The sequence below is a fragment of the Bos taurus genome, chromosome 7 (assembly GCF_002263795.3).
Source record: "Bos taurus isolate L1 Dominette 01449 registration number 42190680 breed Hereford chromosome 7, ARS-UCD2.0, whole genome shotgun sequence".
Taxonomy (NCBI): Eukaryota; Metazoa; Chordata; class Mammalia; order Artiodactyla; family Bovidae; genus Bos; species Bos taurus.
The window spans coordinates 30,881,940-30,908,645 of record NC_037334.1 but is presented as its reverse complement, the minus strand read 5'-3'; the positions used below and the strand labels follow the sequence as shown (position 1 = coordinate 30,908,645).

Here is a 26,706-nt window from a genome sequence, read left to right as displayed (position 1 = left end):
AGTTCTTTTCCCTTCATTTCAGGACCAAGGTTATAAGAATATGGTGGTGGTGGTGGTGGTGGTTCAGTCGCTGAGTCGTGTCCGACTCCTTGTGATCCCAAGGACTGCAGCGCACCAGGCTTTCCTGTTCATCACCAACTCCCAGAGTTTGTTCAGACTCATGTCCATTGATTTCATGATGCCATCCAACCATCTTATCCTCTGTCACCCCCTTCTCCTCCTTCCCTCAGTCTTCCGCAGGATCAGGGTCTTTTCCAGTGAGTCAGCTCTTCGCATCAAATGGCCAAAGTCTTGGAGCTTCAGCATCAGTCCTTCCAATGAATATGCAGGGTTTCCTTTAGGACTGACTGGTTCAAAATAGGGCCATCCCGACTGGTCTTCCAAGCCCTAGCCTGAGGCAAGACAGGTATTGATGAGTGAGTGGTGGGGGAGGGAAGGATATTAGATGGGGTGACTCTGTTGAGAATGGAGACAGAGTAGGTGGTTCCTGGCCATTTCTCCCTTTAATCAGACTGAGGTGGTGAGCAGGGCAGAGGGATTCTACTAATAGATATGTGAAAAACTCTGCTTTGGTTATTATCAGTCCCTTCCCTATCCATCCCCTTTTGAAGACTGGCTTGCTCTGTCCTCAAGCGCTTTCCACAATGCATGAATAGGCTACCCATACTCCCAGTCATGTGCTGGGTAGGAACCAGGCCCTTGGTTGGTACTTCCTTCCATTACTTCAGAATTATGTCACCAGCCTAATCATTACACAGTTTCGACAGAACCCAGAGTTGATCTTTGTAACATGGAATCCCAGTTGTAAGTGGAATGCATCACTTCATCCTGATGAACACAAACCTAGAGCTTGTAGATTATAACCCATCTTTACCTGGATCCCCATCATCAGATACTTAGCAGGTAGAGTTTATCTGGGGGCCTCAGAGTTCTTCCCCTATGGTATCCTTTATGGGACAAGTGAAATAGTCTGATTCTCTTTCAAAATGCTCTTGTCTCAGTGTCTTACCCCGATGGTGACTTTGGTTTTCGTATATCCATTGATTTTCACTCTTTGCTGTTTCACCTAAGTGGGCAACTGACTTCACCCTTAGTCCGGCACTGAGCGGGCCCTGATAATGCCTTCTGCTTTTGCATTCCCCTTCTGCCAGCCTCTATAGTATTCCTGACTCCCAACACCTCTCCTCTCCCTTCACCCCAGCCCCACCCCTACTTTTTTCTTGATTTGTTTTGTTTCCTGTGGGGACACCTGCAAACTGCCTTCATTGCCTGAGGGGGCCTCCACACATCCCCTGTGAGGTGGAGGACAACCAAGCCCCTCTATTCCTTTTTAGACCAGTGCCTGCAACCTACAGTGGTTTTCTCTGTTGTCTTAACCAGCAGAACAGCCTTCTCTTGGTCTTGTGTGGGTGACGAAGGGAGAATAGCCATTGAAGAGAGGGGTCTTAAAGGGTCCTCATGATTTCCTTTTTAAAAGGCCAACTATTCAACTTTTAAAGGGTGAGTTTCATAATTGTTATATGACTGAGTTCATTTTAAATTCAATATATTGTAATTATAAAATGCTTACATGAAAATGTCCGGAACATAAAATTTTCAGTGTGAAGCAGAACATTGGGCGAAGACTTAATAACTTCCTACTCAGTCCTCCCCCATCCACTCTGAACCCTTTGGAATGCAACATTTTGCAGTCAGCATGATTTTTCTGCACATCTGATCATGTTGGCTCCTACTTACTAGCAATGAGAAGCTCCTCGTTGCTCATTTGGTAAAGGCCAGTCAGTCTTTAGTGTGGCTTAAGGGGCCCAGTGTGGTCTGGCCCCTCCCTTCCTAAGGATCCTTTTTCCTGGCCCTAACTTTTAGTCTCACAGTCCAGCTACTCAAATGAATCTTCCTTAGTTAAAGTAACCTTGTCCCTTGGCCCTGCTCACCTTCCCCTGAGGCTTCAGGTCTCAGTGTCTGCATCACGTTCTCAAGGACTTAGCCCTGACTGGGGTGTCCTATTTCGGTAATTGTCCTTTCTGGCAGAGCATGTGTAAGGCTATTCATTGTGCTGTTAGTTCACTGAACACAACAGCGTCTAGCACATGTTTGCACATAGAAGTGAACTGTACAGTTTCACTAGATGGATAGATGGGTAGATAGGCAGACAGACAGACAGAGTGGGATCAGAAGTGAGAGTAAATGACCCTTCAGGGTAGCATAGCTACCTAATATCAGAATTAACACAAAACCCAGAGGACTTTGCACTGTGTCTGGTTTTTGCTTCTTTGTTCAGAGTCTGTGTCCACACGTGTAGCTTGTTCATTCTGACTGCGTGAGGAAAGTGTGCTCCTGACTCTGTTCCCAGGGTGAGCTGGATCTCTGCTTTCTGTTCCCAGCTCCTCTGTGGATTTGGATCCTTTGGGTGCATTTTATGTGGCCCCTCTTAAGGTTCATCACTGGATTTGTTCTCTTGGTGTTTCAAAGCTGGAGGTCGAATGTTTACCCCCTTGTCTTAATTCTTTCAAGTGACTATTTCAGATTTTGTGTTTATAATTATTTGTGCTTTTGTGTTTTAGAAGCTTTTACTCTGGATCTCGGTCTCAGGGCCTCCTTGTAAAATGCTTTTCTTTGAATAGTTAATCTGAGGTCTTTATCTTTAACATTCTGCATCTCAGATTTTATGTTAGTTATTTCTCTGGCTTAATGACACTCTGGCCCATATTGACTCACTCTAAAGAAAGGGGCTGTTTACTTAACAGTGGCATGCAGTCTGTTCTCCCCAAACACAATCTTTGACCAGAGAATGGGTTGAGTAGTAGTCCTTCTTCACATAAGCTGCCTGGAAGCTGTCCGTTCAGCCTTATCTTGTGGGTGACTTGAAGTGTGGGCTCATTGTGCTTGCATGGCAAATTCTTAAGTCACAGTCCTTTTTCTTAGCTTTAGACTATACGGAAAATTTACTAGCTGGCCTTAATTTTGTTATTGGGGTCGATATAACTTCACCGTGATTCCTGTACTCATTTGCTCGGTAAATATTCAAAGATTGCATTTGTTCCCCCAGGGTAAACATCTTTCCTTGCTCCTCAAATGTCACAGGGAAAGACCTCTGGTCCTGCCATGGCTTCTCCATGGAAAAGACTCTGTCTCCTGTGACAGCGATGTTTTTAAAATGTAGCTTCCACCTTGAAGGGTGATTCAGTATGGACATAGTATACAGGTTTTCAACTTAGAATTAAAGGAAGAACCATGTGGTTTGTTTGCCTGATGGCTTCTGTTTCCCATTTTTTCCCCCTTGACTTCTCCTTCATGAAGGAGGATTTGAAGAAACCACTATAGCGTGGTTTTGAGTTTGCAGTTGTCCCTTCAGATAATGGTAGTAGTGATGATGCTCAAGGCAAACTTCAAAGCTTCGGTGTAAGGGTGAAAAATCATAGGGACGGGGCTTCTGTGGCCTTATTCAGCAATTAATTTTGCAGAAAAGCTACTCATGATTGTATTCCAGAAGACAAACCCCTGATTAGCTATGAGGCTTCTGAAAAGTCATCCACTTTTCTCATTCTCAGTCTTCTTATCTTTAAAATAATGACAGTAACCTGCACCTTCTGCCTCTCATGAGTTAATAAATAATATCATAATACTGAGATAAAGTTGAATGGTCTGAGATAAATGTTGAATGGTCACTACATGCCGACCAAATGTTTCAGAGGCATTTTGGTTTGGGGTCAGTGGCTCCATTCAAGTTTGTTGTTTGTGACTATATAGCAGACGTTCCACTATTTACCTATAGATAGAAAGCCATATTAGGTAGTTTGGATAACTGTCTAAGAAGATGTATCCTCCATTTCATATGCACAGCTATTCCTCAGGACATTTTGGAAAATTAATTTGGTTTATATCACTGGATAGCACTTTTATATATTGCTTTATATTTATATTAATTATATGTTTATTTTTCACTAAAATTTAAGCTTTGGAAACTGTGTGTGTATAATACTGAGCCTACCAGTGATTAAGCATTTAATAAATAGTTCATAGAACTTTAGGCTGAAAGAGTACTTGGTAGCCATCTAGTTTAATATTCTCACATATTAATATTTATAGATGTATGGGAAAAAAGGAGATCAGGGGAGTTAAGTCCTTTACCAAAGTCATAGAGTCCTGGAGAAAGAGCAGAATGTAGCCTTTCTGAAATGTCCTTTCCTGCTCTTTCCAGCACAGAGCACTGCCTTTGTTTTTGTTTGTTTGTTTTTTTAATTTAAATCTGCTTTATTTATCTTACAATGTACTTTTTTTATACAACGAATTTTTATTTTTTTATTATTGTTTTTTAAGTAACTAAAATAAGTAACTGGACTTTTTTTTGTTGTTGTTTCTTATATGATATTATACATGTTTCAATGCCATTCTCCCAGAGCACTGCCTTTGAATAAAGTTTAAATGCAGGTTTGAAGACAGCATGCTCTATATATTGTTTTAAATATGTCTCCCCATATACAGATTCAAGGGTGTATATGTTGAATCCATAGAAAAATTCATTTTATACTCTTAGTGCAATTACAACTTTTTACCACTTATTAAGACTTCAGAGATACAAACCAGTAGATCAGTAATTGCTTTCTTGAATCTGCCTTTAATAATTACATTTAGTAAAGCTGTATCGAAAATTAGAAAGGCAGAGACTAATGGAAAACTAGATTTTTCACTGAATTAGAAAGCAGGACAATCCATATATTGACAACACTTCAAGTTGAAACAGATCAGGAAAACTGTTTTGGACTGTTTGTGCAAAGAAGCAAGCCTGGGTCTTGATGGGCAGTGGCACACGCATCTTATGGAAGCAGAGAAACTCTAAGAGATTTCATGTAAATTGGCATGTTGAGAGGAGAGAGTCCAGGTCTGATTTAGAGACAAGTCATTTGAATCTTTTAAAGCCTGGAATTTCTCCTTCATGCTAACAAAGCAGTAAAAAAAATGAAGAATTGTGTTAATGAAGTAGGAATATCTTTGGATTAAAGAAAGCACAAAACTCAGCGGGAGGCCATATCTTGCAGTCAGAAGCAGACCTGGGCAGGAAAGTGGTGAGGGCTTCTTTTAACTTGCTTCTGGAGGGTTTGGTGCAAAATAAATTTTGTTGCCAGAAAAATTAGTCATTTTAGTTACATTTATTTCAGAAAGCCTATTAAAGAGATCCCAGCAGTAGATTAACTCCAGGTTGTTTACATATTAAGAAAAATAATTTAAATGAGATATAATGATGTTAACTAGAAAAGCAAAAAAAACTGGCACCTCAAGGACCTACTGAATAGCGCATGGAACTCTACTCAATGTTACGTGCCGCCTCGGCGGGAGAGAGGTTTGGGGGAGAATGGATACATGTATATGCCTGGCTGAGTCCCTTCGATGTTCACCTGAAACCATCACAACACTGTTAATTGGCTATACCCCAATACAAAATTTAAAAAAACAAACTTGGCACCTCTTCACCTGTCAGACGGACAGTGTGCTTTGTCACAGTAGCAAGAGAAGGGTCTGCGTAGCCAACTAATGGGTCCGCTCCCCGCTGGCGCCAGACTGGTTGCAGAGTTCACCCACATCAGGACCCAGCACACCCTTTCATACTGTAGAGGCACAAGGTTGTTAACAACTTCAGAAAAATGCCTTTTGAAGGACCTGCTTTTACATGTCCCTTTATCCTAGTTATCCTAGCTGCATCCTTTTAATAGCAGACTGTTGGCCACATCCATCCTTTCCTGTGTAAATCCAAGTATGTGCTCACAACCTCTGACAAAGGGAGGTCGTTCCCCTCCAAGGCAAGAGGAAGTGTCTAGGAACTAGAGAACTCAGGTGAATAGTCACATACAGGGGCTACTGCATTCACTTTCAGACCAAGGAAGAAAGAGGGGTGAGCATTTTGGAAAAGAAGAAGAAACAGTGGGATGAGACATGAGCAGAGAACGTGTGGTCTAGTCTCTCTGAAAGACATTGTCTGGCCCAGATCAATTTAGGGCTTACATTTGAAGAGCACCCTGATTTCACACCAGATGGTGCACATACAGTAGGGAAGAGGGGGCATGCGTGCATGCTCAGTTGTGTCTGACTCTTTGTGACCCCATGGCATATACATGGCCCACCAGACTCCTCTGTCCATGGGATTTCCCAGGCAAGAATACTGGAGTGGTTTGCTGTTTCCTCCTCCAGGGGATCTTCCCAACCCAGGGATTGAACCCTCCTGTCCTGCATCTCCTGCATTGGCAGACGTGTACTTAACCACTGAGCCTCCTGGGAAGCCCTAGGGGAGGATAGCTGCTGCTGCTGCTAAGTCACTTCAGTCGTGTCCGACTCTCTGCGACCCCCATAGACGGCAGCCCACCAGGCTCCACCATCCCTGGGATTCTCCAGGCAAGAACACTGGAGTGAGTTGCCATTTCCTTCTCCAATGCATGAAAGTGAAAAGTGAAAGTGAAGTCGCTCAGTCGTGTCCAACTCTTCGCAACCCCATGGACTGCAGCCTACCAGGCTCCTCTGTCCATGGATTGTCCAGGCAAGGGTACTGGAGTGGGGTGCCATTGCCTTCTCTGCTGAATTTGCTATTTGGTGAGACAGAGAGAGCAAAACAACAAACTGAATAGAATCTGACCCTGAAGACTGATTTTGAACAATAGGGTTCATATGCACAGTTAGTTGTGAATGAGTTAACATTCATTTGCCCTGATCATTGGTTATGTAAAACAGGGCATAGAATACATGCATATGGCACAGTCCCTGCTGTGGAGTGGATGTGGAGAAAAATACATGTGACAAAGCAATATACAGTTGTTATTTTATACGTAAGTAAAATACTAAGACATTAGAAAGCATCTGGTCAACACCCTCATGTTATAGATGATGAAAGGGCATAGTACTCAGAAGTGGTTTTTCTATCTTTATAGCTAATAAAGATCAAAGAGGAACCTGGAATTCAGAATAGCTGATTTACAGCTTATTTCCTCTCACTAGAGAGAATAGATGGGGAAACAGTGGAAACAGTGTCAAACTTTATTTTGGGGCCTCCAAAATCACTGCAGATGGTGATTGCAGCCATGAAATTAAAAGACACTTACTGCTTGGAAGGAAAGTTAAGACCAACCTAGATAACATATTAAAAAGCAGAGACATTACTTTGCCAACAAATGTCCGTCTAGAAAAGGCTATGGTTTTTCCAGTAGTCATGTACGGATGTGAGAGTTGGGCTGTGAAGAAAGCTGAGCACTGAAGAATTGATACTTTTGAACTGTGGTGTTGGAGAAGACTCTTGAGAGTCCCTTGGACTGCAAGGAGATCCAACCAGTCCATCCTAAAGGAGATCAGTCCTGGGTGTTCATTGGAAGGACTGATGCTGAAGCTGAAACTCCAATACTTTGGCCACCTCATGCAAGAATTGACTCATTGGAAAAGACCCTGATGCTGGGAGGGATTGGGGGCAGGAGGAAAAGGGGACGACAGAGGATGAGATGGCTGCATGGTATCACCAACTCGATGGACATGAGTTTGAGTGAACTCCAGGAGTTGGTGATGGACAGGGAGGCCTGGCGTGCTGCGATTCATGGGGTTGCAAAGAGTCGGACACGACTGAACAACTGAACTGAACTGAGAGAGTATTATCACTCAAAACTTGAGAAAACAATATGAGATATATCTTCAATGCAGAAAAATTGGAGGCAAAAACCTTGAAAAGTAAAAAGAAAAAAAAAACATTATTCATTCCTTCAGAACATTTTAGTGGTTTTTTTCTTTTGACTTTTTTAGTACATAATATGTACGTACACTCATGATTATATATTTCGTTAAACACAAAAGTGTACTCTCTCTATAGCTTGCTCTTATCTTTAACAAGATTAAAATCTCATTTCATGTTAATAAATCTTCTATGGCATGTGAATGTGCTATGTCTATTAACTCTTTCTACTAAATATTAGGTTGTTCACATTTTTATAATTATGGATATACTTTTTTGCTTTTGAAAGTCATATTTCAACTTCAGTTTGGTGCCACTGTGTTGAGCAAATAATTCATATCAACTTATATTCACATGTTAATTGAGAAATAATTATCCTTATACATTTTTGTTCTATGTTCTTCATATGTATCTTTGCAGATTGATATACTTTTGTAGTCTGTCTCTGAAAAGTTATATAATAAAATGGATATAGCTCCTCTTTTCTACTCTCAACTATTTAAATTGAATGTACTATTTATCTCTGAGGGCCAAGCAGCTCACCCATCTGGAAATGCTTTCGTGTTTCCATATTACACTGATCTTGTACCTTTCAGTTTGTAAAACTTAGGATCACTTTGGCAAAGCCTTGATGAGGAGTAGAGTGCTCAGACACTCACAGAGCAAACGTTTGGAAAAGGGAATGGACCAATTGTGGCTGCAGGTGTTAATTCCCTAAATGGCGAACCAGTGTCTTTAGTCCAGGAAAGGACTTCATCAAAGAGTTCCCTTCAAATCTGTGTTGTGCTCTGTGGGGGAATGCCTGGCACAGGGTTCACAGTTGCACTGACTCTGCCTGTGCAGAAACACAATGAAGAGAAAGAAAGCAGATGATCACGTCCAGGTGTTGAAGGTGATTTACTTGTGAGTGTCTAGTACATTAAATCTAGAGGTAAGGCTTAGGGAAAGGCTTCATCCTTCCTACCCTCTGGAGCAGTTTTAGACTTTTCAGATGCTGACTGCTTTAGATTTAGCTCAGGCCCTTGGGGATGGGAGAAATTAGAGTTAATGCTTTTTTTTGTTTCTCTATAGAGACCACATATGTCATATTATTAAGGTAAAAGTGACTCATACAAACAACAGAATCTTGCAAAATGATTCTATTTTTGCAAGTCAACCCTTTTTCTTGAATTCATCGTTCTGTATCTTTAAAGGAGTCAGACAAATTAAGTGATTATGATATATCATGTAACTAGGAAAATCTCTTTGTTAAGGGTAAAAGAAATCAATACAAAGAACTCTTGTAATATTTCTTTTTTCTTTCCTCTTTAGCAGCTCCTTCTATGTGGATTTAGAAATGCCGATTCTACATGAAGAATGGCAGTGATACATGTTGAGGCCTGGCCTCGTTAGACTGCAAACTTCTCTCTAAAAGTCTTTGGCAGTGGTGTGTGTTACATGGATTTAGAAAAGGTGATGCTTGTTTAAATACAGACATTTGCTTGTAAGTTTTTTATTAGATAAACTCAGTTTTTAAATAGTCCTGTATCAATAAATTTTTTAAAGTAGGTTAATTTGAATTGTTTTTTTAAATCAAAATATAGTTCATTTGCTTTCCTGCTGACTCAGACGGTAAAGAATCCATCTACACAGTGGGAGACTTGAGTTTGATCCTGGGGTTGGGAAGATCACCTGGAGAAGGGAACAACGACCCACTCCAGTAATCTGGCCCGAAGAATTCCATGGATAGAGGAGCCTGGCAGGCTACAGTCCATGGGGTCTCGAAGAGTCGGACACGACTGAGTGCCTTTCACTTTTCATACATCATTTACAGTGTTTCGCTAGTTTCAGGTGTACAGCACAGTGATTCACTTGTGTGTATATATATATATTCTTTTCCATTATATCCCGTTATTGATGATAGATTATTACAAGACACTGAATTTAGTCCCCTGTGATATTCAGTAGGACCTTATTGTTTATCTATTTTATATATGTGCTAAGTTGCTTCAATCATGTCCGACTCTTTGCGATCCTATAGATTGTAGCCCTCCAGGCTCCTCTGTCTATGGGATTCTCCAGGCAAGAATACTGGGTTGCCATTTCCTTCTCCAGGTATTTTATATATAGTAGTGTGTATGTGTTAATTCCAACCCCCTAATTCATCCCCTCCCCTGCCCTTCTCCTTTTGATAACCATAAGTCTGTGAGTCCTATTTCTGTGTTTTGTAAATAAGTTCGCTTGTATCTTTTTGTTATTCCACGTATAAGCCATATGTATGATATTTGTCTTTGTCTGACTTACTTCACTTAGTATGATAATCTCTAGGTTCATCCATGTTGCTGCAAATGACATTATTTCATTCTCCTTTAAGGGCTTGACTGATAGGTTAACTTAAATTTAAGAGAACAAAACTCTTACTAAGTTCGGTTCTGTGATGCAGCTTCATAACCTGCCCTTGCCATCTCAGTGCTGTCCACCCATTCTGTCTAAACTTCCAACTCCACCCCCTCTTCCTCCTCTCTTCCTGTCCTGCCACAGCACTCCAAGTTCCTTTTACCTGGTTCTGTTTTTTCCTCCCATACCAGATAATCACTTTTTAAAACATACTGTATAATTTACTTATTTTAAAAATATATCTGTTGTTCTCTGTCTTCCCTGCTAGAATGTAAATTTCATGAGGGCAGTTCCCTTTGCCACTTTACTTCACTGATAAATATCAGACACTTTGAATGGGAATTAGCACATAGTAAGTGCTCAATAAATATGTGGATAAATAAATATCATCATCATCTGTTTTTAAACCAAACATATATTGGGGACATAAAATACTTGATATTTTTTCTCATTTGGAATTTTGAAAGAAGGTTGAGAATTCTACAGTCTTTAAGAGCTTCCTTCCTTTGTGTAGGTGGGCATTTTAAAAATGTGGATGCCTGCCTTCTAATACTGTTTATAGAACAAAAAAAGCTTCTTTCCCTTCAGCAGGAATAACAGGGTGTCTCTTCAGCATCCTTGCTTGTAAAGTCTATAAAACAGTCTGTATTTTATTACAGAAACAGAGCTTGACCTCTCCACCTGCTCTCTGCCCATGTTTCAGGCCTGAACAGCAGAGCTTTGAAGCTGGCAGGCATATTGCAGATGGCCTGTGCTCAAGTAAACTTCCTCCATGGGGTCCACTGAGGACTATTTGTTCCGTACTGAGAGAACACAGGAGGGTCTTGGATCTTAAATTCTTGATGCCAATAGAAAGAAAACTCGTCATGAATAAGCAGTAGTTCTTCTCCACCCAAGCTTACCCTTTGCACTTTCTTTGAGTTAAAAAATAATCATCTGTCTATCCCTATTTATCTATCTGCATATATATGCTTGTGTGTATATGTATATTCATATAGTGTGTGTGTGGAGAAGGCAATGGCACCCCACTCCAGTACTCTTGCCTGGAAAATTCCATGGATGGAGGAGCCTGGTGGGCTGTAGTCCATGGGATCGCTAAGAGTCGGACACGACTGAGGGACTTCACTTTCACTTTTCACTTTCCTGCATTGGAGAAGGAAATGGCAACCCACTTCACTATTCTTGCCTGGAGAATCCCAGGGACGGCGGAGCATGGTGGGCTGCCGTCTATGGGGTTGCACAGAGTTGGACACGACTGAAGTGGCTTAGCAGTATAGTGTGTGTGTGTGTGTGTGTGTGTGTGTGTGTGTGTCAGTTGTGTCCAACTCTTTTGCAATCCCATAGACTGTAGCCTGCTAGTCGCCTCTGTCCATGGAATTTTCCAGACAGGAATACTGGGAAGGGCATTGCCATTTTCTTATCCAGGGGATATTCCTGACCCAGGGCTCCAACCCCTGTCTCTTGTGTCTCCTGCATCAGCAGGCAGATATTTTTTTTTTTCCCATTGTACCACCTGGGAAGCTCATTTATATAGAGAGAATACACATTCTAGTCTCTTCCCAAATATCATTGGGAATACTTGAACTTTTGAGTTGCATGATTTTTTGTGAGGATGTTTTTTAAGACAGAAGCATAGTGCATCATAGAGCTTCATGGTGTGTTAGAGAATTGGAAGTTATTAATGGCCTCAGATTCCATTTAGATTTGTGAGAAACCCAATGACATTTGGGAAGAGACTAGGATGTATAGGGCACCAGCCTTGTGTCTGGTGAAGTGCCAAGTGTTTTATATACCATGTCTTACATATTTACTCTGCCACCGGCCTAAAGAAACATATTATCATCCTCATTTTCCATATGAGGAAATTGAAGCTCAAAGTGAATAAGCAATATCTTTAAGGAATCAGAGCTGGCAAGTGACAGATCTGGGTGTCGGGTGTGTCTGACTCTAGATTGGCATTCTTTGTACCATACCATGTAGCTTCTCCACAGTGGTGCTAATTATTAAGACGGGTAGTTTCTTTTTAATAAAAGGGCTATATTTCAAAACTCTTTTCATAGCACACATGCCCTCATGAACAGTATTCTTTAGACCAGCTACCACAAATTTTTCTATAGGAAATGATCTGGTTCTGCACTGTCTGCTCTATCATGTCTAACTTACTGATTTTTCTCTGACAAAAATAATTCATCTTACTTTTTTTTTTTTACTATCAGACTGCTGAACTGGGCTAAGTTGTGGATGTGTTCTTCCCAGTGTGTTGTCTTGCTGTTAATTACTTGTTCACTCTCCTTCCCCTCTTTGCTTCCTCCTTTATTTCCTGTATTCAGCCTACTTTGTTGCCAGATATTTTTAAAGGCTGGAGAAAGAAATGGCAACCCAATCCAGTATTCTTGCCTGGGAAATCCCATGGACAGAGGAGCATGGTGGGCTATAGTCCATGGTTTCACAAAGAGTCAAACACAACTCAGCGACTTAACAACAACAACAAGAAAAACCCTAAAGCTGGGAATGTGCTTGATACATTTGATGGTCAGTAAGCGACTTAGCAGCAGCAGCAGAAGTGGACTGGTGATGGGCAGGGAGGCCTGGCGTGCTGCAGTCCATGGGGTCAGAGTCAGACATGTCTGAGCAACTGAACTGAACTGAACTGAACTGAAGGGGACTGGTGTGCATAGACCAGGATAAGTAAGAGGGGTGTATTAGGAGATGTAGAAGAGAGAGGGGCTCTGAAGCCTGTGGGTGTAGGGCTTTGTAGGCTACAATAGGGACTGGAATTTTACTCCAGAAGTGGTAGAAATCCATGGAATGAGTGCAACAGAGGAGTCATGTGATCTGGTGGAGGCCTGAAAAGGGCTACTGTGAAACAGGTGGTTACAGGGCATGAGTGTGTCAGTGAGACCAGTGGGGAGGTTGTAGAATGAATTTTCGGGCCTGAATGAAGGAAGGCTACTGCAGACTCTCCAATGACACAAGGCTTGGCAGAAATGCTGGCTTATGATTTGGGTGACAGCATAAGTTTTCAGAAAAGTTGCAGCATCCTCATACGATGGGTGGAAATGGACATGGTCCTTTGTAAGCCTGACCTCAAGTTCTCACAATCACCTGTTCCAGAATTCTCGGGGAAGACCTAGTGCTTTTGTTTGACCTCAAGGTTCACCGTGAGCCAACAGTGAACTAGAGCTTCCAAAAAGATTTAGGAGAATACGGGTCAAAGATAAGGAATCTTACACTAAGATCGAGGGAAGTCAGGATTCCACTGGGTCTTAGTGGATGGGTCTTGTCAGCAATACAGGGTTCTGAGTGGGCGCTGATATAGGTGAGTGCAGAAGCCACAGGTTTGCCCTGCAGGCTCAACCACCTCTGCTGATGGGAGAAAAGTCCCTTCTCCCTTGTGGAGATGGATGGATGTGGTCAGTAGCTACACTCCTGTGGGGTCATCTTTTTTTCCCTCTCTGTCCACCAAGTCTCCCTCCCCCGTGCTGATACAGAAACAGCTGTGAAAGTGACTAGATGTTAATAATGATATTAATAGATAACATTCTTGTTTGGGTTCTTGCTAAATGCAAGATAATATGGTAAATTAGTGACATGATAATCACATTTAATCCTGACAACAAACCTATTTGAAAGGTACCATGGTAAGCTTCATGTTATAGATGGGAAAATTGAGGTTTGTAAAGGTTAAATAATCTGCCCCAAATCATGGAGTGCTACCCAAGCCCAGCAGAGAACCATAGAAAACACAGGATTCAAACCCAGGCAGTTTGATTCAAGGATCAGAAGTCTTAACCACTGTGTTATCCTGCAAAGCTGGTGGGTGAAATAAAAATATTATTGTTGCAGAAGGAAATGGCAGCCCACTCCAGTATTCTTGCCTGGAGAATCCCATGAATGGAGGAGCCGGGCGGGCTACAGTCCATGCAGTCACAAAGAGTTGGACATGACTGAGCATGCACGCACTGTTTCATGTAACCATTATATGGGACAGAATCTGTTAGAATGAAGGTGGCTTATGATGTTTAAATGGAAAAAAAAATTACAAAAAGTAGGTATGATGTGATGATTCAGAGTCTTTTCTATCCTCTGTTATTTGCTTGTTTTCTGTAATGAACATGTTTAATTCTTCCAGTTGGAAAAAGGTCTTTATAAAATAATGAGAAATTGTGTTCCTAAGATCTCATAGAAGCACAAAAAGAAATCTACAATAAAAACATGTATATGAATAATTCCTACCAAAATATTATTGTCATTTCTGCATATATGGGCTAAACAGGGTTTTTTTTTATGAGTTGTAGTCTATCTTTTATACTTATGAGAAAATCTGTGTTGAGTTTTAAACTACCTCAATTGTAGATTTTGGAGACATAATCCATTCACTAACTGGGAATGGCCATATTTTCTTAAGTCCTGGATTCTATATTTTAGGTGAACAGTAACAAACTATATTTTAACCAGAAGGTGGGTCTTCTGAAGGACAGCTAAAGGAGCTAGAGAAGTTTCAATCTGGAAGGGGAAGACTTTAAAATGCAGCTAAGTTTTCTCATACTAGAATGGAAAACCATAAGCACTGATATGGCCTCAAGATTGCAGAATAAACTTCTCTTCCTAGATAATCAGATCCTGTCTCCTGACATTAGATCACATTCACAATTAGATGATTCCCAAATGTGTATCTCTGGCCAAGACCTCTCCCTAAGCCCCAAATGTGTAAATTCAGTCCACTGAACATATCCACTTAATGTCTATCTAACATGTGTCTCAAACTTAATGCAACAAGTGCAGAGCTCCTGTTTGCACTCACCCCCCCACCCCCTACCTCTGACAGTCTTCCCAGCTCAGTTACTGGCACCACCATCCTTCAAGTTGCTCAGATTCCCAAACCTCACCGTTATATTTGTTTCCATTTCTTTCTTTCATTCTTTTTTTTTTTTAAGAATCTCCACATTTAATTATGTTAGCCTGTCCTTTGTTTCTACTTCTCCTCACCTCTCTCCACTACTATTCAGACCTTATCTCTGACTCTTCTCCCTCCGCATCACTTTAGGCACATAACTATGTCAAGTATTTAATCTTCCACCTGCTGGGACCATCCTGCCCCCACACCCAGATATTCTCACTTCCTCTAGGTCTGTGATAAAAGAAATAGTGGATCTCCCAAAATGTCTGCGCCCTAATCTCCAGAACCTGTGAATATGTTTCCTGATATACAGAAGAGACTTAATGGAGGTGGTGAATGTTTCGGACCTTGAGATCACAGAGACAATTTAGCTTATCTGGATAGGATTAATATAATCCCATGAGTCTCTCGTTTAAAAAGAAGGGGAAGCAGAAAAGTAGGTCACAGAAACAGGACATGAGAGTCTTGATCTCCTGTTGCTGGCTTTGAAGATTGAGAAAGGAGACCATGAACCAAGGAGTACAGGTGGCTTCTAGAAGCTGCGAACTTTGCCCTTAAATGAGGGTCAGCAAGAAAATGAAGACCAAGTCCTACAACCACAAGGAAACAGAAACGTTTTCTCCCAGTGAACCACCAAAAGGAACCCAGCCCTGCCAATACCATGATTTTAGCCCAGTGAGTTGTTGTTGCTCAGTCGCTAAGTCATGTTCAATTCTTTCTGACCCCATGGATTGTAACCCACCAGGCTCCTCTGTCCTCCAGTGTCTCACAGAGTTTACTCAAATTCATGTCCATCGAGTCAGTGATGCTATCTAACTGCCTCATCCTTGGCCACCCTCTTCTCCTTTTGCCTTTAATCTTTCCCAGCATCAAGTGGCCAAAGTATTGGAGCTTTGCATCAGGTGCCCAAAGTACTGGAGCTTCAGCATCAGCATCAGTCCTTCCAATGAATATTCAGGGTTGATTTCCTTTAGGATTGACTGGTTTGATCTCCTTGCAGTCCAAGGGACTCTCAAGAGTCTTCTCCAGCACCACAATTTGAAAGCATTAGTTCTTCAGTGCTCAGCCTTCTTTATGGTCCAACATCCGTACATGACTACTGGAAAAACCATAGCTTTGATTATATGGACCTTTGTAGGCAAAGTGATGTCTCAGCTTTTTAATATGCTGTCTAGGTTTGTCATAGCTTTCCTTCCAAGGAGCAAGCATCTTTTAGTTTCATGGCTACAGTCACCACCTGCAGCAGTTTTGGAGCTGAAGAGAATAAAACCTCACTGCTTCCATTTTTCCCCTTCTATTTACCACGGAGTAATGGGACCAGATGCCATGATCTTAGTTTTCTTTGAATGTTGAGTTTTAAGCCAACTTTTTTACTCTCCTCTTTCACCTTCATCAAGAGGCTCTTTAGTTCTTCTTCGCTTTCTGCCATTAGAGTGGTATCATCTGCATCAGTTCAGTGCAGTTCAGTTTAGTCGCTCAGTTGTGTCCGACTCTTTGTGACCCCAGTACGTGACTACTGGAAAAACCATAGCTTTGACTAGATGCACCTTTGTCAGCAAAGTGATGTCTTTGCTTCATAGTTAGAAATTTTTTTTAATTTTTAATTGGGGAATAATTGCTTTACAGTGTTCATAGTTAGCAATTTTTCATTCCATTTCAGAGCATCTTACAAAGCACCAAGACATTTATTATTTGACAAACTAATACAGTAGGTATCATTTTGTCTTCCGTATTTATTAATGAAGATACTGTGGCTCAAAGAAACTTAGAGATTTGCCCAAGTTAGGAAGTAGTGCAGATAAAATTCATTTATCTATTTTCCTTCTTTCAAAGCAGGTCATAAAATAAAATAATAAGATTCACGTAGCATCTATCTTTGGAGAAGGCAATGGCACCCCACTCCAGTACTCTTGCCTGGAAAATCCCATGGATGGAGGAGCCTGGTAGGCTGCGGACCATGGGGTCACTGAGAGTCGGACACGACTGAGTGACTTCACTTTCACTTTTCACTTTCATGCACTGGAGAAGGAAATGGCAACCCACTCCAGTGTCCTTGCCTGGAGAATCCCAGGGACGGGGAAGCCTGGTGGGCTGCCATCTATGGGGTTGCACAGAGTCAGACACGACTAAAGCAACTTAGCAGCAGCAGCAGCAACAGCAGCATCTATCTTCCAGAATGCTTAATTGTTTAACCTAATATGCCATATAAAATTTATTGCCAGAACAATTCAGGTAAGCAAAGAACTAGCAGCATTCACATTTTATAGGAAATCTAAGTTAAAGTTATATGATATTGAAACTAATGAAAAACTATGTTAACCAATCAATATGTATGACCTAATGCATTTGAGTGCATTTTTTCCTTCATCCTGAATTGATTGATTGGGTTTGTGTCATAGATGTGGCTGAAGAGGAAAAGAAAAATGAAGACTTTTCATAATCAAGTAATCAGTCAGGGAGCTGCAGCTAAAATCAGTCAGTGGTAGGGTTTACACTGAAAACCTGTAATTCTGTAAATATTAATAAACTCAAGAGAATCTTTCCTTTATAACCAGAGAGATGTAAAACAGAAACATTTAGCAGAGGTTATGTCATTTTTAGGTTATCTGAAAGTACTTCATATAGACAGAAAAAATTTCAATACTTCATAAACATGTAAAAGGAAAAATAAAATGTCTATAAATGTCTATAAATGACCTTCTAGAACCAGAAGTTAGTTGAAAAGTTACTAATTTAAGCAATGTTACTGTAAGTATTAATAATGTATCTGAATCTCCATTTCTTGGTGTCTTGGAAAATCTCTGTGTCCCTGATAATCTCTTAGAAATATGAATTGAGTTGATTCCACTCCTGTATTAAACTCTCCTCTACTCCATTTTCACTATGTATATGATTTTAATTTCATAATTAAAATCAACTTTATGACTTTGTATTTGTTACTGTGTAACTTGAGCAACTTTCATTCACCAGCTTTTAAGCAGCATGCTTTGACTGTCAATTATGTAAGATGGAAAGATGTGGACCCTGTTTACTTGCTTTACATCCCGTTCCTTCCCCATTCATCTCTTGTTTTCTGCTAGTTATGACATTAGTTTTTACACAAAAAATATTTGCAGTCTGTTCTGTAAAAATAATTGTCTTCTCTGTTGTATAGATTGATTACAAAAGCTGAGTACAATAATTAATGTTCCCATATGATAATTATATGTGTGTGTGTACAGATATTTATTTATGTTTTCACCATGTAATCAAGCTTTTGGAATTGTAAAGAAGGAAAGGAAGCCTTATAAATTGTTAACCTGTACTGCTCAGTGGAGAATGTTTCAAGCATTGCTTCAAATGGACAATCTTGTTCAGGTTTTTTGTGGGTTTTTTTTGTGTGTGGACCATTTTTAAAGTCTTTATTGAATTTGTCACAATATTGTTTCTGTCTTATGTTTTGGTTTTTTGCTGTGAGGCATGTAAGATCTTAGCTCCCCAACCAGGGTAACCCTCACCCCCAGCATTGGAAGGTGAAGTCTTAATCTCTGGACCTCCAGGGAAATCCTGACATTCTTAATTCTCTAAACTGTTTCAGATCGTGTTGCATTTATTTTGCTTTATATTTGGAACTGTACATTGTATACAGTTTTGTTTAGTTGGTTTTCTTGAAATTCTTAAGCACTTTTTTTTTCTTAACAGAGAAAGGTGAATGCTTTGATGCTATCACTAAAACCTCATTAATGATAATAGGTATTAATCATACCCATTTTGTTCTTGAAAGCATTCTTCTTGGAACCCTTTGGCTTCTTACTCTAATTTGAATACTTTTTAGGCTGCATAATTGGTATTTTAAGATTCCCCAATATCTGCATATTGTTTCTAGATTTCCACCGTTTCTTGGCTGCTTTTTTGAATTCTTTTTTGAAAAAATCTTCAAAGAGAATTTCATAAACATAAACATAGTACATAAAATATTCTCTCTCCTGCATGTCTGAGACAAGCACCTTCCCATCTTCCTGGTGGAAAATTTGCCTAGTATGTATATATATAAAGAAAAGTCATTTTGAAGCTGATAGTGTATCTTTATGTGTATTCTTAGTATAATGCTTTAATATATCCTTATTATAATGCATTAGTGATCCAAACTACTTGGAAGACTGGACTTAAAACTTTAATTTTATATACAGTTTCCAACTTTATTTGTAAAGCACCTAAAAGTTATTTATTAGACACTTTTAGGTATGAAAACTTTTCTTTTCTTTGGTTGAAAATAAATGACTATGAAAGATACAAGCTTCTGAAGACAGAGATCATTCAACCTAGAATATAAGTTAAGTCCTTCTTTAGCTTAAGTTTATTTTGTTTTTTTAGATACATTTCTGAAAAAACTGGGTGTAAACCAAATTATAAAATATTTTATCATTAATTTACAGTTTAACTTCAGAGATGTTATCGAACTGCGGGGAAAAAAAAAAACTGACTCTAACGTGTAGTCAAAACCGCACTTACAAATTGAAATCTTCTCTTTAAAGTAGTATTTATTTTTCTTTTCAATTGGAAGTCTAAGGACTTAATAATGTTCTTAGGACTGTGGCCAGAATAGTCACATGAACAGTATAGTTTCTGTTTTTTAAACAAACTTAAATGAAAATCTTAATATGTTTATTTAGTTACATGAAGCTTCCCTTGCTTTATACAGGGGAATTTCTAGACATCTCTGAAGGCAAGGATATCTCCAAGAGTAGAGGGCTAGATGGATAGGTCAGGTCTCTATGTGATTTTACGTAAGACAGTTGGAATGGAAACTTATGCTACTATAAACCCTGGGCAAAATATTCCCAATTTGTTCTCATTTCCTCATCATATTGCCAAAGTGACTGGTAGCCAGTGTTGGTCAGAATGAGCCAGGCATTCCATATCCTTTTGGTAACTTAGTAGGGTAACTTAGTACATTTGAGGGGGATGAATTTGGTAACATTTTTGGTAATTTATCTTCTGTATGTATGTGTGTAAGTTCATACACAGGAACAAGAATGAGATGTGTATGTCTATACACATACATTAATCATTAACATATATAAATATATGTAGGTATATGTAGACATAAATAAATATATATGTACATATTTATATAAATGTATATAAATGTATTAAAAATATACAGTGAAAAATACTCCAGTAACTTAATATTCACCTTGATTAGGGTCCTCATTAAATAAACTGTGGTAACAACATACATGGTAGTACTATGTAGCCATTAAAGAATGAAGTATGTCAAAATGTGCTCATTAATGAAGGTGTCTATGTATTAAGTAAATAAAGTAAAGAATAAAAGTAGTAGAAAAAACAAAAGTAGTAGAACTATATGCTCTAGCTACAGTCGTATTAAGAAAATAACATATTTTATATGTACATAAAGAGTTAATATGAGTATAGACAATTTCTGAAAGGCAACAAGTAGCTTAAACAGATCCAAATAAAAAACTTAATATGGTTTTATCCAAGTCTCTTATGTATTAAACATGCTTTTCAGTTTATTTCCTTTGGACTTCTGAAAAGTCTTCCTTGTAAGCATATGTTTTTGTAGCAAAACCATACACACTGAGTTTGGGGGCAGCAATGTAAGGAGATTGACTGAGGAGGCGGTATGGACACAGATCCTGGCAGGAGAAGGATTTTTTTCTACTCTGCAGAATTGTATGCTTTCTACATAGATCAGTGTTTGTTTGAGAGGAGCACAGGCTGTAGTTAGGGGTGAATTCCTCACGCCAGCATCACCACCACCCTCTCTGCCAGGGGCCCTAGGTTCCTGCAGAGCTGCCTTAGAGGAGACTGTATGGAAGGCATTGTTCCCCCTCCAGAGTATCTCCCCCAGTGAACAAGACTATAAGGGAGTCTGTTCATTGGGCATCAGTATTGTGCAGTGGTTAAGAAGGCGGATTCAGGAACCGAATCACTGAGTTCAAAATGTAGCTACCATAGGCAAGGTACTTAACTCATGCCTCAGTTTCCTTGCCAGTAAATGGGGATCATACTACCTATCCCGTGGTGGGTTGTTGTGAAAATTAAATGAGTGATTGTCATGATAAAGGAGCTTGGAGCAGTGCCTGCATATAAGAATTATAAAAGTCTTTGTTATTGTTGTTGTTATTATTGGTCTTACTATTTAGGAAAAATTCCTAAACACTTTAAAAATAATGATTAAATCGTACGTTGATTTTTATATATGCCACTTTACATAGAACATATTTACGTAACCGAAATATATATGCATTGACTCACAGGGTTGGTTATTTATAGAAACATTTGAAAAATTTGCTGTCAAACTTATCTTTCTTTTCTATGTGATGTCTCTGTTTTCTGGCAGCTTTTCAGGTTTTCTTTCTTACTGGTTTTTAACAATTAGATTATGTTTTGCCTTGGGTTTTTTCCCCCTGTTTCTTGTACTTGGGTCCATTGGTCATCTTGGACTTACAAGTTTATAGTTTCTATCAAATTGGGGAAATTCTTGATCAAGATTTCTTCAAACATATTTGTCTTTCTCTCCAACCTCTTTCCCCACATCTCACCTCTGCTATGAGTACTCTGATTATACATGCACTTTGATGTTTAAAGTTGTCCCATGGTTCACGAATGCTTTGTTGATTTAAGTTGCTACTGCTGGATTTTTAACTTTACTTATCTTTTCTTCTCTAGTGTCTTACCTGCTGCTAATCTCCTCCAGTATATGTATATTTTTATTCACAGACATTTTTTACTCTTCAGTAGGACCCACACCTGTTATCTAAGCCTTGTTTATATCTTCCATGCCTCCACTTAACATAGTCAACCTTTCTTCTAGGTTCTTGAACATAAGAAATTTTCTTATAACAAGTTAATGCTTTAATCTACTAATTTTATCATCTGTGTCATTTCTGGACTAGTTTCTATTTACTGTTTTTTCTTTTCATTATGAGTTGAAGTTTCTTGCTTCTTTTCGATTAAATGCCAGGCTTTGTACATTTTGGAGAAGGCAGTGGCACCCCACTCCAGTATTCTTGCCTGGAAAATCCCATGGATGGAGGAGCCTGGTAGGCTGCAGTCCATGGGGTCGCTAAGAGTGACTTCACTTTCACTTTTCACTTCATGCATCGGAGAAGGAAATGGCAGCCCACTCCAGTGTTCTTGCCTGGAGAATCCCAGGGACGGGAGAGCCTGGTGGGCTGTCGTCTCTGGGGTCGCACAGAGTCGGACATGACTGAAGTGACTTAGCAGCAGCAGTTTGTACATTTTGTCTTGTTGGGTACTGAACGTTTTTATGCTCTCAAAAATATTCTTGAACTTTGTTCTGGCAAGTTAAGTTAGTCAGAAACAGTTTATTCTCTTTAGGTCTTGCTTTTAAGGTTTGTTACTTTGGATTAGAAAAGCTTTTAGCTTACAGTTACTTTAGCTCTACTACTGAGACAGGACTCCTCTGAGCTCTCTAACGAGTGCTCCCCGAATTAAGAGGTTTTCACCTTGGCTTTTGGGAGCAAGAACTGTGCCCTGGTGTCTGTGAGCTCTGAGCACCGGGGTCTCTAATCTCTTCCTGTCCTTGGGTAGTCTGCTCAGCCTCACGTGCTGATGAGGATTCAGCTGAATGCTGGAGGGAGACCTCTGGCAAGTCACAGAAATTCCCTTCATCTGTGGCTCACTCCTCTCCAGAACTGTGCCCCGGAAACCGCCATGGCTTCCTGCCACTCTCTCCTCCCTGTCCCTAATTCAGGCCACCTTGTGGTTATCCTAGGGGTAATCTTAGGAATCACTGTTTCCTATCTCTCGGTGTCATTCATTTCCTCATGTCCAGTGTCTTCATTTCCTCATGTCCAATGTCTTAAGAGCCAGTTCTCCCACTTATTTTGTCCAATTGTATAATTGTTTCTCCTTCTCTGGACTCTCCTTCTCTGGACCTTAAATATGGGGTGGAGGGGGGAGGAACACAAACAAACAATCCTCATCCACCCAGTCTGAAATTCCAGAGGCAGCCACATTCAACTCCTGCATACACTTTTTCCTGGTATTTCCTGTCAGATTTTGTACCCCTCACTGCCTCTGTGTTCAGAGAGACCTCTTCTTACCACAGTGTCTAAAACAGCACTCTTGTCCAGCTCTGTGTTATCCTACTCTATTCTTCACTGCACTTTTGTTTCTCGACTTCACCGTGTTTTTTTTATCTGTTTATGATCTGCCTTCCTCACTGGATCCTATAAAGGAGGTGTGCTCCGTGAAGTCTGGGCTCTTGTTTGTCTTGTTCTCTGCTGAATCCGCGGAGCGTCAAGTGACTCCTGGGCACAGGCACATTGTAGTCCTTCAGTAAATATCAGTTAAATAACTGAATGAACAAATGCCAGATACCGTGCATTCATTCCAAACATCATCTGTGCTGCCCCGACCTTAGAGCTAGATAACAGCTACTAGGAGTTTGCCAGGAAAGGCAAGAGGGAAAATGTTTTCCTGGCAGCAGGGACAACATGTGTCAGAAACTATTAAGAAAAAAAAAATAAGTCTGCTGTGGAATTTAGGAACATAAGATTTATTAAATGGACTCCATTTCTTGATTAATATTGTCATGGAAATTCTGATTAAGAAATCTCCTTTCCAAGGTGTTTTCCCATTTAAAAGAAAAACGTCTTAACAGTATTAGGTATATTGTGCATTTAAAAAATAGCAACCTAATAATAATATTAGAATTAAAATTTATCACATACTTTTCTCTGTGGGTCTATGTCTGTTACGTACACCCCAGCCCCTCCCCCGCAAAGTGAAATTTAGTGATTGTGTGAAGTAACTGTGGAACTTGGTAATGAAGCCATCTGGTCGATAGAAGGGGTGACATTCCATGAGGCAGCTGCTGTGTAATGTGTCTTATCTGTGGCCTTCAGGAGGGAGCACCTGAGGGGCAACCTAGTAAGCTGAACCTTTCTGAGTCTTCAGCTTTCTCCTTCTATGGGTTCTTCAGCAAACGTGCCAATTAAAGTGGTGGTTTTTGTGATGAAGCCTCAAGTAACTGAACTCAGAACGTAACTCCGTCTATTTCATACAGCTCTGCAGATGGAAAGTACTTTCATTGCTCCCACATTGTCCTGATTTAAGTCTGAGACCTGACTCTAGAAAGGAGACTCTGATTTCTATTAACCAAGCCCCTGAGTTGAAGCTGTGCTTCTTTTGTTTGCATTTCCCAGGGTGATTTTCTCATTGTATTCCTGGCTTTGAAGGGTCTTTGAAGAAGACAGATTTACTTTAGTGAACTAGTAAACAAATTTTTTTTCTAAAAAATAATGTATATATGTCTTGGAGTCTGAAGCATATGCATATGTTTCTTGAAGAAAATATTTTCACTGACTCACCAAAGAAAAAGTATTTTTTAGAGGGATTTCTTGAGGAAAAAAGAACGGTTGGTTAAACTGATAAAAATTGAACACTTATTTAATAAAAGCAGGTTTCTTAAACCGAGTCATGGAACAGAAGATTTTGTTTCTAATTGGAAGAAGTACAAAAATATGAACACATTTTGTTTGATGATGTAATTTCTGGCTTTCCACAACAGTCATATTTACATGTAAGGCAGAAATTTAGAGCCATAGAGAGGTATTTTCATAATGAAGGAGTGTGATCTTGTATCTCATATGCTTAAATAGTTCTTTTTAGGGTTAGCAGAATGTGTTTAACACTCTTTAGTGTCACATGACCTCAACTTTAGTTTTGTTTCCTTCAGAAGGGCAATTGAAATGGGAAACCAGGCTTACTAGGTCATGGAACAATTCTCCTTCATCTTGGTGATGACAGACTTTCCCTCAGCAAAGCAGACAGAACCAAAGACAAACTCTTGGAAATACAGAGCATCTGCTCTTCAGCTCCTGCCGAGCATCCTTCCCCCGCCTACCTTAGTGTTGTGTTCTCATGAGCATTTCACCATATTCCTCATCCCTTGTCCCCAGTCTTGACCCATGACCTAAGAATCAAGAAAGTGTCATGTTAGTGCTTACTAATTAGTGCACCCAGAGAGCCTTTTCGCTGGCCTTTCAACCTCCTGAAGGTGGGAGCACAAGCTGTCACTCGTATCATGCAGGGAAAACGAACCTTTACTACATTTTCCCCATTTTGCAAACAGCAGAATAAGCCCAGCTGAGACTGGAGATGAATATGCAGGTTAGAAAGAAATTAACCTAAAATGTACTACTGTTTGCTTGGTTGTCTTAAAGATGACACAGCACTGCCGTCATTGAAATACCCATAATGGGCTGTGATTTCTGGCAGACTGTTTCTGTGGCATCACACTTGTATTTTGATGCCATCCTATGCATTTAGTGAAATTTTAGGAGAGGAGTGTTCTCTGGTTAAAAAGTTAAGGAGCATTTGAAGGCATTTAAGTTGCCGCTATTTTTAAACACATTTGCAGGGTTGCTGTCATTTGTTAGTGAGCATTTGGCTCCAGGGCTCATTAATCAGTGCTGTTGGGCCAGGGTCTCCTGAGCCTTCTGGGTTTTGGGGGATCAGCTACTGTAATTAAAGGGATGAAATATATCATGGTCACAAACTTACCACATCAGACAACTGAGGGTTTGGAACTGGTGGAACTAATCTTTTTTTATTTTTTTCCTTTAGGTGTTTAAGATAGAAGTTCTAATGAATGGAAGAAAACATTTTGTTGAAAAAAGGTACAGCGAATTTCATGCCCTGCACAAAAAGGTAACTTCTCCCCCCAGCTCTTCTCTACAGGGCAGATGGTATAACATTAAGACTGCTTTCTGTGGTTCCTTAGAGCTTTAACAGTTCTGAGAACAGTATGATTTCTTTTATCATGAAGTAAATTTCCTTTTAAAATGAATTGTTCAGTCGTTTCAAAGGTCTGCTTTCTGAGTAGGTGGATTTTCCGTTAAGATCTTTTGCATAAATAGATGTGTGATGGCAAACTGGAGTGTACTATGCTGGGTGTTGTAGGTTCAGAAAGAATAAGACCCAGATCCTGTTTTGTCCATAAAATATACTTAAAGCTTTACAAAAATGGAGGGGAGTCAAATGATTATTTTACAGACATAAATTTATCAAAATCAACTTATACTCAAATATATCTGGAAAAGATGACATCTATGTCTCCTGTATTCAAGGACTGTTTGGGGATCATGTAAAGTGGGCTCAAGGCTTTCTTTTGAATTATCAAGGCCATGTTACAAGACTGGTTTTTCAGTTCTCAGAACCATTTTGTTAAAGTCTTTGAGAAAAGAAATAAGAATACAAAAGAAATAGCTGAGGTTTTGGAAAAATGGTCAGTGAAACGTAGAAGAGAGAATACTTCTTTTTTTCTATCAAATTTTAATATTTCACAGGTTATAAATTATTATTAAAGTGTTAAAATACCTTAATAACTAGAAATATCTCATGAAATTCCCCAGAAAATCACCACATATGAGTTAACACAGTTTTAGCATTTTTCTTTCATATATACATATTCATATCTTTGTATATGTATATATGTATGTGTGTATATATACTTCCTGTATATGAATATGTATTATTATATACATACACATATATAAAATGTGTGGCACAGTTCAATTTCTTCAAGGTAAGAACTTAGATGGGGGGAGAAAAGCTGGATGGAAAGATAGTATGTTCAGAAATAATCTATGCTTTTATTTATTTTATTTTATTATGTATTATATATTTTTATTATATATTATATATAATTATATTTTTATATATTATATTTTTATTATATATTTTATTATAT

At 39.5% G+C, this 26,706-nt stretch overlaps 1 protein-coding gene across 2 annotated transcripts in view; it reads left to right on the top strand.

The window, feature by feature from the left end:
• Window positions 1-26,706, top strand: part of SNX24 (sorting nexin 24) — a 171,581-nt gene that overhangs the window by 68,789 nt on the left and 76,086 nt on the right. The window contains exons 1-2 of one of the 2 annotated variants that reach the window (XM_005209116.5): window positions 8,964-9,151; window positions 25,581-25,664. In XM_005209116.5, coding sequence (XP_005209173.1) covers window positions 9,137-9,151; window positions 25,581-25,664 — 99 coding nt within the window. In that variant the 5' untranslated portion in view covers window positions 8,964-9,136. Of the gene's footprint in view, window positions 1-8,963; window positions 9,152-25,580; window positions 25,665-26,706 lie in introns of those variants that run through there. The other variant, NM_001076311.1, reaches the window with a different exon arrangement.